At 48.2% G+C, this 15,109-nt stretch overlaps 2 protein-coding genes across 2 annotated transcripts; one reads left to right on the top strand and one right to left on the bottom strand.

The window, feature by feature from the left end:
- Nucleotides 1-1,631: 1,631 nt before the first annotated feature.
- LOC102708933 (CBL-interacting protein kinase 5) lies at nt 1,632-3,549 on the top strand. The gene has a single exon (XM_006643827.3). The coding sequence runs from the start codon at nt 1,965-1,967 to the stop codon at nt 3,348-3,350; it is 1,386 nt and encodes a 461-aa protein (XP_006643890.1). The 5' UTR covers nt 1,632-1,964; the 3' UTR covers nt 3,351-3,549.
- A 9,496-nt stretch (nt 3,550-13,045) lies between these two features.
- On the bottom strand, nt 13,046-14,718 carry LOC102708655 (putative CBL-interacting protein kinase 13). Its single transcript, XM_015840237.2, has one exon. The coding sequence runs from the start codon at nt 14,696-14,698 to the stop codon at nt 13,148-13,150; it is 1,551 nt and encodes a 516-aa protein (XP_015695723.2). The 5' UTR covers nt 14,699-14,718; the 3' UTR covers nt 13,046-13,147.
- Between the last annotated feature and the right edge of the window lie 391 nt (nt 14,719-15,109).

The following is a 15,109-nucleotide window of genomic DNA, read 5'->3' as shown; positions in this document are numbered from 1 at the left end:
TAAACTATTTAGATGACTTCCAAAAGACATCCCCTCATGGGATTAGAAGGCATTTCCCCTAACTCTTGCCAAATAAAATTGAACGCCTCTTCTTTTCTTATCCGTCTATCCTAAAGAACCATGCTAATCATATACCAATAATACATAATCTGTATCTGTCAAATTTAAGCCGATCATGCCAAATTCGATTTTCTGGATGTGACCAGTGTAATCTGTCAAACTTGAATTAAAAGCCTCCTGAAGTGGAATCTGCCCGTTTAAATAGTTATGACATATTGACAATAGCTCTTGCTATTGATAAGTAGATTTTAGTATTACTTTGCAACTACTAACTGTCTAACTCTATCCCTACTTCCAGCACTTAAATTCTGTCTCAAAATATAACTGCTTTTAGAGTTGCAAGGGTGTTTTTAGTGATGAAAGGACTATCTAGTCTTTTGCTTCGCTCCTTAATCTTTACGGAAAAAAAATCTAAAATAACTATATTTTTAAACGGGGTGTACCTTACACTGGGAAAGAAACTATCGACACTTGTGTTATGCTAAATTTCACAGAAATTTCACTAGGCTATACTATACATAGACCAGTTCAAAACTTTGGCATTTGGCAAGCCTGCGAGCTGAGACATCTGAACATACTGAAGGAACAGCTCGTTTCTTTTACGGCTAAAGCTTGTTAATTATTTACTTGATTCATCAACCAATTCTTCAAATGGTAATGAAGGGTCTCGTGTACGCGATGGAGATATCATGTTGGCAAGAACGGGACGGATTGGAAGGTAGTTTATATCTGAAGGTGACCACTGACTACTAGAAAGCTGCACTTTCTGAATTCATCTGTGGCAAGTTCTATCAGCCAACCAGACGTCACATTTTGCCCATCGCCGTGTCTCCTGAGAAAACTTGACGTTTGTGGCAAACCAGAAACCTAATCATGAGGCCAAACTTTCTCGTACACCCTGATGAATTCTCTCTCACAAAAAAAAAACAAGTTTCGAATGAACAACAGTACCCGAGCTGGGTTCTCACAAGAATTATATCTTCTTGAGTAATTAACCGAGATCAACGAAGGCTTTCATTATTAAAAATGAATAGTGCGTGATTGGCAATTTTACATCAATCCAAAAGGTAAAGCATGGAACTTTCATTGATACAAATACACTGACAAGATCTAGTGAGAAAGGCTGGTACCAGTCGTGCCCACATAACACTAGATTTGGGTCAAGGACAGCCAAACTCTGCATGAACTTTGGTTTAGAGGACGCAGAAAGATATATTGACACATGCCTGCTCCATAAATCCACCAAACTTTTTTTAAAAGAAACCTAACATCATATGTGTTACAGAATCATCTCATAGGCGCACATGGTGACCACATGCAGCTGAATGATACCGCGACTCACCCAGAGCACGCCATCAGTTGCTACAGGAAGATTGTCGATAACACCTCACCCATTTCATATCTAAAACCAATGATAGATGCAATGCAATCAAAGTTCACATAATTCATTTGCAGAGCCCCATGATGAAAGACACATGCATTTAACTACATAGAGAAACTGATGTGTAGCATGAATGAATTTAGAACACACCACTGATCCTACAAATAGGATGCAAAACTACAGCCACTCAACACAAACACCTGGCTTATTTTTAGGCATCCTCTTCCATCTCCAGGGGGGAAAGTGAGTCCCAGCCTCATGTCACAAGGAAAGCACTAGCCACCATAGGCTACCTCTCTCTTTTCCTCCTTCCTCCTAGGAGAATCCCAAACACACCAATCGTGTCTTGGATTTCCCAAACACAGCGCTCTCTCGCCCTTCACCTCTCCTCCCTCTCCCCCTTCCATTACATGGATAAGGGAGGGAGGAAGATGGAGGCATGAAGTGGCGCAGAGTAGACGCTTGTAAATCATCCCTCCATTTGCTTCTTTTGCACTGAAGAATCCCTGAAGAATCCAGCAGGATGGAGAAGAAGGTGTCCATCCTCATGAACCGGTATGAGCTCGGACGCATGCTCGGGCAAGGCACCTTCGCCAAGGTATACCATGCGCGGAACCTTGCGTCCAACCAGAGCGTCGCCATCAAGGTCATCGACAAGGAAAAGGTACTGCGTATCGGCATGATTGACCAGATCAAGCGAGAGATCTCCGTCATGCGTCTCGTCCGCCACCCCAACATCGTCCAGCTGCATGAGGTCATGGCCAGCAAGAGCAAGATATACTTTGCAATGGAGTATGTCCGGGGTGGTGAGCTCTTCAGCAGGGTAGCCAGGGGCCGACTTAAGGAGGATGCTGCAAGGAAGTACTTTCAGCAGTTGATAGGGGCTGTGGACTTCTGTCACAGCCGCGGTGTCTACCACCGAGACCTCAAGCCAGAGAACCTCCTTGTGGACGAGAATGGCAACCTCAAAGTATCAGACTTTGGGCTGAGTGCCTTCAGGGAGTGTCAGAAGCAGGATGGGCTACTCCACACAACATGTGGCACACCTGCATATGTTGCACCGGAGATAATCAACAAGAAGGGCTACGATGGAGCAAAAGCAGACATATGGTCTTGTGGTGTCATACTCTTTGTTCTGCTTGCTGGCTATCTACCATTCCATGACGCAAATCTAATGGAGATGTACCGGAAAATTAGCAAAAGTGATGTTAAGTACCCGCAGTGGTTCAATACTGATGTGCGAAAGCTTCTGTCTAGGCTGCTTGATCCAAATCCAAACACTAGGATCACCATCGAGAAGCTAGTTGAGCACCCATGGTTCAGGAAGGGGTATAAACCGGCAGTGATGTTAGCACAGCCACAAGGCTCAAACAGCCTCAAGGATGTCCAGACTGCTTTCAGCACTGACCACAAGGACAATGAAGGAAAGGCAAAAGAACCAGCAAGCTCTTTGAAGCCAGTGAGCTTGAATGCATTTGACATCATTTCCCTCTCTAAAGGATTTGACCTGTCAGGCCTGTTTGAGGAGGACAAAGAGCAGAAGGCTAACTCACGGTTCATGACACAAAAACCAGCATCAGCAATAGTGTCAAAGCTAGAGCAGATTGCTGAGACAGAGAGCTTCAAGGTGAAGAAGCAGGACGGACTGGTGAAGCTCCAAGGATCAAAAGAAGGGAGGAAAGGGCAGCTTGCGATCGATGCAGAGATCTTTGAAGTAACACCATCCTTCTATGTTGTCGAGGTGAAAAAGTCAGCAGGGGACACATTGGAGTATGAAACGTTCTGCAACAAGGACCTAAGACCTTCACTCAGGGACATTTGCTGGAATGGTCCGTCAGAGCGTCCATCACCGGCAGAGCCATCAACTCTAGCTCAGTCCTCTAAGTCAATCTCGAGACATGCCATTTAAGTGCAACCTCATAAGAGATGCAATGACAATCCATTTCCTCCTTTTTCCTTTCATCAAAGAGCTGAGAGTTTTCTCACTTGAGCATCAGGCTTAGGACTCTTTGCTGATATTTTTGCCAGTATTCCTTGTGTAGTAGCACTTTGTTTACATGGATCTCCTGTTCCTTTAACTGATAGAAGCAGGGAGATTGCCAACGGCATTTTTTTTAGGTTTTATTTGTTGCTTTGGGACAAACATACCATCACCTGCAGAAAAAAATAGGAAATTGAATCTTAATAGGATAAAGAAATCCGTTAGCGACAAGAATGAAATGGCAACTGACATGGGAATACTGTCAGACAGCAAAATGAAGGATAAGTAAGACCCACCTAGGCATTCCAGGATGTTATCTTGTGAGTTGAGAAATTCCTAGCGATTATGCTGTTCAAAATAGAATACTTATATATGAAAGAAAGATAGAAAAAAAGGCAACATTGATGTGTCGAAAGAATATTTCCACGGATGCTGGTCTGATTATATGGCTTTAACAATTTCATTCACTTCATGATTCAGTAGAACAAAGATTAAACAAGGGATGTGGAAGGGTGCAATTTACCAAGTTTTGTGCCTAAAATAAACAGAATAACTTGGTCCCACAATCATATGTCCATTATCCTATGAAATTCACTTCTACATCCGTTTCACAATATAAGACTTTCTAATATTGCTTAGATTGATATGGATGCTAATGAATCTAGACGTATATATATAAATAGTGTAAATTGGTCAACAGATAAATCTAGGTATAACCAAAATGTCTTACAATATAAAATGGAGGGAGTACAAGAGTATACTAAAGCAAGGATCTGGAAGTCTCTTGCATCATGTGATGAAGCATAGTTTGTTCATTGTTAGGTAAATTTATAAAGCACTTAACAACATATCAAGAACTCCCAGTTGCCTCATAAACATACTTGTGAGTTGTGAAAAATCAAGCCCTGCCATCACGGAATAAGGTAATGATGAACAAAAGGCGGAAAAAACGACAATGACAATTTATCTCCTACTTAACAAATCTCTTCATATAGGTACAGGTTATTAGGATCTCTTCACATGCAGAATCCTTCTTTGAGACACTGGTTAAGTTAGTAAGTTACATCTTACCCATATAAGTGGCCATAAACAGAATGGTGCTGAAGTATCTAAGTAACTATCAGCCAGCCAACATGGATAAACAGAATACCTAACTACAAGAGCACTGTGACTCAATTTTTATCAGTCACTATATATAGTTTGATTAAGTATCCTCCATATTAAAATAGCAGTACAGTGAATCAGGACACTGAATAAAACAGCACTGGCATTTTCTCCTTGGTAGTTGGTACCACTAACAGCTAAAGAACAATGAACACAATCCAAAGACAAGTGCTGATATTATTCATCACACCACAATCGAGTAGGTAAAATCAACCTCATAGCATTTGTAGTATCACATCAAATGGCAGAGGAAAGGCTGTTACTGTCGAATTATGCTATCACAATACGTTACGAACAGCAGAGCTAGCAATTTTCCCCTTTAGGAGTGTCCAGCATCACCACAAAATCCCTAGCTGGCGAAGAAATAACCTCCTCAGGGCTTTGCGGCGGTGGCGGTCGCCGGAGCGGGGTCGGCCGCCACCACCACCGTTGCCGCTGCCGCGGCCGCGGCAGCGGTGGCAGAGGCCTCCTGCTTGCGCTCGTAGTCGCGATACGTGTTGATGGCCTTGGTGCAGATCACTGGAGACGAAGAGCAAAAAAACACCACCAATCAATGGTCAGAGCGTCTAATTGACGCGCACGCACGAATGCACGCGGGGAGGCGAAAGGACGCATACCTCCGGCGCCGACGAAGCAGAGGAAGCGGAGGAGCTTGGAGGACGCCTCGCCGGCGGGGGCGGCCATGGTGGTCGGCGGCTCGCCGGAGTGGAGTAGATGGATTCGGCCGAGGCCCGAGAAGAGGGGAAGGAAACTCAAGCTAGGCTTCGTCTCTTTTTCTCACTGCGAAAGTAACCTTGCCAATCTGGCCTTTAGGCTATAGATACACACTAATGGGCCAAACTAGTGGGCTGTGGGCTTACTAGTGTCTACATGGGCCTTGAAAAAATAGAGAAAATCATTGGTTTCATCGTAATTTTGGTCCAATGCATCTTTTTTTTTTCTTTGAACTTTTACCAAAATTTATCTTTACCCTAAACTGCAAAGGTTGTTGCTTATCACCTTAAAATTTTAGAATCTAACAAATAACAGTGACCATATTTTTTGGTTATTTTTTTCAACTAACCTGAGCTTCAATTAGGTCGTTTTTTATGATTTTGGACATAATTAAGTGACATCGTGTCACGCTCTGAGTTTTACCTAAACTAAGAATTAATTAAATAATGTATTAAAAATAATTTGTTAATTAAAGTTCAGGAGAAACTCAGTGTAATAAATTAATTTAATTAATTGGAAGCTTTTCGGAATGTTCTAAAATGTCCCGAAAGCATTTTAAATTATTAACAAGATTTATATTCGAATTGCAGTCAATAAAATTTGGTCTAATAAACTTAATAAAAATCGGCAAAATTGGAGGCAATTTTTTTCCTCCATCATTTTTTTTCTTTTTCCCTTTCTTTTTCTCTTTTCCTTTTTCCCTCCTTCTTTCGTTTTTCCTTCCTTCCCAAATTAGGCCGTAGACCAATTTTCCTCCTCTCTCTTTTTCTTTTTCCTTTTTCTTTTTCCCTCTTCCTTCCCAGGCCGGCCCAACTGAGCCGACCCACCTCCCCCTCCAGGCCGGCCCAGCCGAGCCGGCCTTCTCCTGCTCGCCCGTGCCAGCCACCCGGCCCGCTTCCTCCCCCTCCTTCCCGCGCCCGCACCCCGCGCGCCGAAGTCCGCCGCGCCTCCATGCGCGCCCGAGCCCTCCTCGCCGCCGAGCCAGACACCGCCGGTGCCCGCAACGGCCGCCGCCGAATCCGGCCGTCACCGACTCGGTCTCCTCCCTAACCGCCGCCTCCGCCCTAGCCGGCGCAACCTCCCCTATAAACCCCCTCTCCTTGCACGCCGCCGCCACCTCTTTCCGCAAGCACCGCCACACGCCACCGTCACCCCGCCACCGATCGATCTCGCCGCCGGTTGCCGTGCGCCGCCGCCCACCTGCGTCACCACCTCCGCCTCGTCGACGCCGACTTGTTGCCACCCTCCGCGATGCCGGTGAGCACCCCGCTTCGCCTCTCCTTCGCGCTGCCACCGTCTCCCTCCTCTGTCTGCCCGCTCGCGCGCGCTAGCCGCGCTGCGCGTCGATCTCGCCGCTGCCATGGTCGTGTGCCGCTCGGCCGCCGCCCTTCGCGTCCTCCCCGCATCCGTCTTGCTGTGCCGCCTCGCCGTGGCTGTCGCCACCGCGTCGCGCGCCGCTAGTCGCGCCGTGCCCTCGCTCCCACGCCCCGATCGCCCAGCCGCACCTGCGCGTGCGCTGCGTCTCCGCCGCGCCGTCGCGTCGTGCTCATCTCCACCTTGTCGCCGAGCCGTGTTCGCGCCCCGCGCCTCGCTGCGTCCGAGCCGCGTAGCCACCCCACACCCGCACCGCCGTGCTCGCCACGCGGATTGCGCCCGCAACGTGGCTGCAGCCTCGCTGCCGCGCGAGCCGCCGTCGCCAGTAGCCGCTACGCGCTGCTGCCGCGCCAATGCCCGTCGCTCGTCACATTGGACGCGCCCATTGCCTCGCTGCCGCCAGTCGAGCTCGCGCCTCACCGCCCGTCGTCGTCGTGGGGCCGCGTCATCACCCATTCCCGCTCGACACCGACTCGCTGCCACCCTTCGCGCCGCGGTGAGCATCCCCTTCCCCTCTTCCTCCTTTTTCTTCCTCTTCGGCTGATGCCGCCGCCACCAGATCTCGATCCCGCCACAGAATCCGTCGCCGAACCCCGCCGCGTCGCTGTCGCCGCACGTTCCTCCCTGCCGCTGCGTCGCGTCGCGCCGCCTCGCCCGCTGCACCCGCGCGCTCGCCGCATGTGCCAGCGTCCTTGCCTCTGCATTCGCCCGCCGCTCGGCTTTGCCGCTGGACGCCGATCGCGCGCCCGTGCCGTCGCGCTACCCGTTTGCACCGTGCCAGCCACCCTCCGCCCGCGAGCGTCGTGAGCCCGAGCCGTTGCGTGTCGTGCACTGCACTGTCGTGTCCGCACGCGCATCCCGCTCGCGCCGGTGCAACCACCCCTCCTCTTTCTCCGGCGCCGCTAACCACCTCCCCGCCCTAGCCGGCGCCAGCTCCCCTATAAAGCCCTACCGCCGCGTGCCGCCGCACTTGTTCTCAAGCCACCGTCGTGCCGGTTGCCCGTCGTCGCGCAGACGCCGTAGCTCCTCCTCGGCCACGCACCGTCGTCTTCCTCGGTCGCCGGTGAGCACCCGCTCTCCCTTCCCTTCTCCCTTTTCCCTCTCCTTCTCGGCCGCCGCCACACGTCGTCGTGAGCGTGCGGGTGCCGTCGCGCACCACCCGTTGTCGATCGCGCGTTGACATCATCGCCGCGTCGCCGTTGGCCTTCGCCGTCGTCGCACGAGCCGCTCGGCGGATGTTGCCTCATCCGCCTCCTCCTCCTTCCCCGTCCTCTCTTCCTCTCGGCCCATGCTCAAGCGTCGACGCCGTCGGTATTCGTCGCCGCCGTCGTCGAGCCAAGCCGAGGCCGGCACCTCTGTCTCCCCCTCCTCCCTCTCTCCCGGTGCTCACCACCGCCGCTGCTAGCCGCTCGCCTCCCTATCGCCGCCTGTTGGCCGTCGCCTCTACCGCTCCACGTATCACCGGTGCTTGCCGCTTGGTCGCCGAGCTCCGCCGCTGTTGTTGCACCGCCTCCGCTGCCGCCGCGCAGCCGTCGCCGCTGTTCCCTGGTCGTCGCCCGCGCTGCCGCGGGAGCTGTCATCGCCCCTCTCTCTGTTTCGGTCGAGCTGATCTCCCCTCCCTCTCCTTTGTCTTGTGCCACCGGCCAGTGGGGCCCATCTGCCAAGCGCCAGCTCCCTCTCTCTCCGCTGGCCCCACCCGTCATACTCCCTCTCCTCGCTGCCTCGTGGACCCGCCCGCCAGCTCACTCCCTTTCTCTCTCGCGCGCGGGCCCACTTGTCAGCCTCCCGTCTCCCTCTCTCTCACACCGCCGTGTGGGTCCCAGCTGTCAGCCAACATCCTCTCTCCTCTGTGCTGACATCATCGTCTCCAATTATTGCGCAATAATTCATTAAGATTTTCTTGTTTAGTTTAAAAACACAGTTAATCTTCTAAAATTCATAAGTAATTCATCTAGTCTCCGTTTAGGTCCATTCAAGTTTCATTAAATCAAGAAAAACACCAAGAATCCATTAAAAATAGTTTCTTTCTCTGTTTCAGTAGTTTAATAGTCTGTTTTTGCTTGTTTTGCCTTGTTTGTCGTAGGTTTTGACCCCGTCGCAGCGCCGTTCGTTCCCGAAGTTGTCGCAGAAGTTCCTCGTGGGTCTCAGCAAGGCAAGTGGCACCCTTCTTTGATCATATTGACCCAATGATTATAAAATTCCCTGCTTTACATTCAAACATGCATTGTTTTATGCAAATCTATTTATTGTATTTATCTATTGGGCAATTACCTTTATACCCGTTGATTCCCATTTATTATTATTGTCATCCCAGGGTTCATTTGACTAGACTTAGGGTTAGACAATGCTTAGCCATGCTTAGTTCAACTAGCTCACCAATTATTATTTAATTACTGTTACACTTTGATAGACCTTTAATGGTTGTAATCATTATTAATCTCCCGATGTGGATTAATACAACTAAAATATTGTTTATGGTGGGCAGTGGGTGCATGATTTTGAGAGTCGTGTCCATGGCAATTAAGGACCAGTTCTCAGGAAACCCTGGAAGTCTTACACGTACTAACCACAAGTTAGAATGGGCAACAGTGAGACTCGTAATCTAGCTTGTCTCTATTCGACGTACCAAGGCAAGGGTGAGCGTGATGGAGTATGGACGGGCAATCATGGTGTAACGAAAGCCTCTGCTGCTTCCGGATTCACCAAGACACAAGAAGGGACTGCCCGACTTGGTGTAAAGGAGGGGGTGAAATCTGAAGTGCGGTGCGATTGTCTAGAGAGGGTTAGGTGAAAGGTCTTATCATGGTTTCTGTACTGAGTTATCGTGGTGATACGTTGGGGCATGGTAACATGCTTGGAAGCCATGTCTTGTGGGTAAAGTTGTACACCTCTGCAGAGTAAAACTATTCGAATAGCTGTGCCCGCGGTTATTGGGCGAACTAACAGATTCACTGGGATTAGTTGAACCCCTTTAATAATTTTATTAATCTTGGAACTGGTTTGATCCTGCGCAACGTGGTGTAACGTTGGCAGTGGTTTGAGTCTGTCGCAACGTGGTTTAACGTTGGATAGAGGGCTGACCCTGTTGCAGTGTGGTGTAACGCTGGACAGTGGTTTGGGCCTGTTGCAACGTGGTGTAACGTTGGACAGTGGATGATTACTTTAAATGTTACTTTACTTTTAGTTCAGTCTATTTTATTTACTGTTTTGCTAAATCGGCTGCTTTTGTGCAATTTAATCTTAGCCTATCCGTGTACCCTATTGCATTCATTATTTCCCCTTTCTTGGGTGTTACTTGTTGAGTACGGTGGTTTGTACTCAGCCTTGTTTAATTTTTCCCCACTAAAGAAGTGCCAGAGTTTCAATCAGAAGTCAGAAGGTCGTTCTCAAGGTTGAAGTGAGGTTTAGTCCGCCGTCGAGAATGTCTGTGGTGTGGAGCCGTCATCGCCAGTTGAAGCTGAAGATTAGATGGTCTAGTTTGTTTTCCTTTTCCGCTGCATTTCGATAGATAATTGTTTTTATTTGTTTTTAAGTCGTGAAACTATGTATTAATTTGTCATAGTGTGTGCTCAGGCTGATTCCTAGACCGAGATTTAATGCATGCTATTGTTCAGAAATTTGGTGTAAATTTCTGAGCGTGGCACATCTGCATTAGTAGAATATGCATAACAAGAGCATACCACCTCCGTCTCAAAACAAAACTAGGAAGTAATTCCAATGTGTTGTTTATCCGGTTTTGAAAGTTGACAGTGAAAAATAACCAGATATTTTGCCCACATTAGTTTCAAAATTTACCAAGGCTTCTTTGAAATGCTAAAATTTTAAGAACTTTCATAGATAAATTATTTTAATTCGTGTGAGTTTATGATCGTACAGGATTCTACCTTTAGGAGTATAGCATAGCAAATAGTATTGTAAGGCCAGTCTCAATGATAATTTCATGGCATAGTTACCAAGACGATAAATTAGATAACCGAGCTACATGAGTTTTATGGGGATGAAACACATCTCTCATCTTATAAAACTCTCTTATTTAATAATTCTGTCGAGTCAATAATTTTACTGATGTGGCACCCTATTTAGTGTATATGACACTCCATAAAACATGCATTGAGACTGGCCTAAGGCTGCAAACTGACCCTTTCTAACTCCTAAGGTAGAATCAATATTCAATATCCTCAGCGCAAACTCTGATGTGTGTACCTTTCCTATGTGATAAGAAAAACAACCACCAACCTCAACTCCTCTTACTTCACTGATTCCAGGATTAGCTAGCTCTATTAGCCAAGTGATCAATTCATGAAAATTCAAAAATGAATCCATACAGAACATGCAAGATGCAACCCAGTTGGCTAAGCTGCTAGCTAGCGAACAAATGAGCATATCAAGCGTACTTGTTGGACTAGTGCACTGCACATCACTCGAGCTGAAGGCTCAAAAGTCTGACCTACATCTTATGCCCTGTTTAGCTCTAAAATCATTTTCTAAAAACATCACATCGAATTTTTTGACATTTAAATGGAGCATTAAATATTAAGAAAATTAAAACTAATTATATAGTTATGGGAAAAATCGTGAGACGAATCTTTTGAGTCTAATTAGTGCATGAATAGACATAAGTGCAACAATAACCAACATATGCTAATGGCGGATTAATTAAACTCAAAAGATTTTGTCTCGCGGTTTTCTGAAAATTATTTTGTACGGAGTATTAGACTACGTTTAATACTTTAAATATATAATCGTACGCTCGATGTGACCTCTTTCCAAAAAAAATTTTAACTAAACGGGACGTTAACTAATTCGAGAGTCCTGACTTAGTTCGAGATATGACCATGATTAGCCACGTTAAACGTGTACACCTCTTTTGTTTGTTTGTTTGTTTTTTTTGCGACAAATTACGTGAACGAGATCTCTCCTTGTGTGATACGTGTGCAGATGCAACAGGAGTTAAGCGTGGAATCAGGTAAACAAAACGAAAATATGCGAGACTTGGGTGACCAGAAACGTCAAACTGTGCCAACGTGTAACGGACAAATCTAAAGACAAAGAGCTTCTGGCTGGTTCGTCAAATCTAATTGTTTAATCAAATCATCGATTTGATAAGCTCAAATATTCTCGGTCCGTATGCTTTGGCCTTGATATGAAGACATAAAAATTAATTGATTGCGAGATTGAAATTGTCTGTTTTCTACCCCCGCCAAGTCGCCAACATTTTTGGCCCAGTCGAGTCAAAGCTGCTTCACTGTTAGAGGTGCTTCGAAGCTTGGCAACGATGGCACCCGGACTTCTCCGATTTAGTGTGCTAGCTTCAGTTGTTTGATTGAAGTGGTGCTCTAGTGGTTGCGGCTGATGTTCACTATGTGTAGCTAGAGTTATTTTTTCATCTTGGTGGCAGGGCTGACAACATTGATGTGTTGTCATAAAATCAAAGCTGTTGTATTCTTAGGACGACAAGCTTGACAACGATAACATAACGCGCAAATTTGGAACCGGTTCTTTGCCTTGGTGGAAAGTTTAGCTTGGTTGCCTATGTTGGGCTCTGTTAAGAGTGTGTTCTTTTTTCTTTCTTGTAATCCGGTCTGAATTTTTACTCCTTCTTATATGAAATAAAATTGGCAGCTCTTCTGTCGGTTTTGTTCAAAAAGTCACCAACATTTTTAGTTGTCGGTTTTGTTCAAAAAGTCACCAACATTTTTAGTTCTCCTTCTTTTTCATATTTTTTTACTCCTGCAGTTTCAGCTGCTACAACACATTTTGGCATTAAGGTTATGTTTTTTCCCTAGATAAAGATGAAATATTATCTATTTTTTGCTATTTAATGGTATAGACAATAAAGTTGACTACTGCTGTGCTAGAAATCTTCTTTAAAAATGTAAGATGAAAAACTTTTATATAGTTTTTCAAAAAAAATATTGCACCGTCTAATGGTTCAGAAAGCTTACGCAAAAGCCGAGAAATAATTAAAAAAATGGATAAAATAACACGGGCTAAGTCTCAGATCAGTGATTTACCATCACAAACAATGTGTACCACCGCCACTGGTAGCTTTTCATAATCTAGCTCTGAAATCCTCTTTTTCATACAACTCGGCATGCATGGGAAATTGATCAATAATGAGTGCTTAATTTGTGATGAATGATCATGTTTCATTTCCTTCTCCAAAACTCACGGTAGCGATTTACATCAAAAACAGCAAATTTCTCACGCTTACACAGATGCACATATATATGGTCTCCTAACACCCAAATATATAATCAGGAGTACTATACTACAAAAAAGCAATTATATTTCTCATTGTAAAATCAATCAATTATTTTGGTGCTGTGTATATATATATATATATATATATATATATATATATACGCCTGTATGTATATGTATACATATACTTCCTCGCATACGTGCGTGCGTACATAAGTTTCTACGTACATATGGACAAGGAACGTGCATGCATGCCGGTGGTCGTGGCCTCAAAGGCTTCGACAGAGCTCGCCGGAGTCGGGGCATGGCCGGTCGTCGCAGACGAGCTCGCGTAGGCTGGGCTTGAGCCGCGCCCGGAAGAACTCCTCGTACTCGGCGGCGCCGCCGGCCTTTCGCCGCACCTCCACCACCACCAGCTCCGGCGTGAGCTCGTAGATCTCGGCGGCCACCGCCAGCGCGCCGTGCTCGCCCTCGCGTGTCCCCTCCATGCTGATCGACCCGTCCTCCATCTCCCGCACCGCCATGCCCGCCGCCGTCGCGGCCACCTCCAGCGTCGCTAGGATCACCTCGACCGGCGCCGCCGACATGAACCGCGCCGTGCTGTTCTGCTGCTGCTCCGGGACACTCCCCGCGCCGCCATCGTCCTGATCGAACAGCCCTGAGAGGTCGAATCCGCGAGAGAAGGAGATGATGTCGAACGCGTTCAGGCTAGACCGCCGCCGTGAGCTCCCACCCAGCGCGGATCTCCCTTCCAGTTCCAGCAACGACGGCGCCGACCCGCACGACGTCAGGTTCCCCTCCTTTCTCAGTCGCATGGGAGCGACGTCGTACCCGGCCCCGGCGCCGGCTACATCCACTGTCCGCGGTGTGTCGGGCGGCGTGGTGGACGCGTCGACGGTGGTGGCGTCGTCCAGGTCGAAGCAGGTGAAGGAGCGGTCGTCCTCGATGCGGAAGGAGAAGCGGCGGAAGCCGATCTTGAACCATTCGTTCTCCATGATGACCTCGGAGGTGGCGCGGCGCTGCGGGTTGGTGACGAGGACGCCGCGGAGGAGGCTGATGAGCTCCGGTGAGAACCACTTGGGACAGCGGAAGTCGCCCTTGTGGATCTTGCGGTACATGCCGACGAGGTTGCGGTCCTGGAAGGGGAGGTAACCGGCCATGAGGACGAAGAGCACGACGCCGCAGGACCAGAGGTCGGCCTTGGCGGCGTCGTATCCGCGGCGCGAGAGCACCTCCGGCGCGACGTACGCCGGAGTGCCGCAGAAGGTGTGGAAGAGCCCGTCGTGGCGCATCTGGTCGGCGACGGCGGAGAGCCCGAAGTCGGAGACCTTGAGGTCGCCGGCGTCGTCGACGAGGAGGTTCTCCGGCTTGATGTCCCGGTGGAACACCCCGCGCGCGTGGCAGAACGCGACGGCGGACACCAGCTGCTGGAAGTAGCGCCGCGCGTCGGCCTCCGGGAGGCGGCCCCGCGACACGCGCGCGAACAGCTCGCCGCCGCGCACGTACTCCATCACGAAGTAGATCCGCAGCTTGGTGGCCATCACCTCGTAGAGCTGCACGATGTGCGGGTGGCGCACCCGCCGCAGCACGGCGATCTCCCGCTTGATGTGCGCCGTGAGCCCCGACTTGAAGATCTTCTCCTTCTCCATCACCTTGATCGCCACCTCCTCGCCGGTGGCCGCGTTGCGCGCGTGGTACACCTTCGCGAAGTTGCCCTGCCCCAGCAGCTTCCCCACCTCGAACCGCCCCAGCAGCAGCGCCTTCTTCGCCTCCTTGCCGCCGCCGCCGCTTCCTCCCTTGCTGATCCCCAACCGCGCCATTGACGATCCAGCAAGAACGCCGCCACCACTAACGATCGACGAGCCAGCTAACAAATGGGAGAGAAGATAATGGAGAGGGGCGCGTGCTTCTTTATGCAGAGTTTTTTTTGTTATTAAATTAAATCTTTTTTTGTTGAAGATGATGGAGAGTGTGCCAGCTAGCTTAAAAAAAGTTTGACTTTCATTAATTCATTGGTGAAATACATTTTCTTTATTAATTTTCCAAAGGAAAATTATGAGTGTGTCTCACTGGTTAAAAAAATCCTGGACTGAATAGACAGCTGCCTAATTTTGCATATTGATGACGTGGTTGTTCTTCTGCCGTTGGATGTGGATTGTGGTGATATCTGGGCTGTTGGTTCTGAGTAAGGGATATACTCTAGTCATTTGGGTTGGTGAACTGGAAGTCTC

This window comes from Oryza brachyantha, chromosome 1 (assembly GCF_000231095.2).
Source record: "Oryza brachyantha chromosome 1, ObraRS2, whole genome shotgun sequence".
Lineage (NCBI taxonomy): Eukaryota > Viridiplantae > Streptophyta > Magnoliopsida > Poales > Poaceae > Oryza > Oryza brachyantha.
This window is presented reverse-complemented; position numbering and strand designations above follow the sequence as displayed.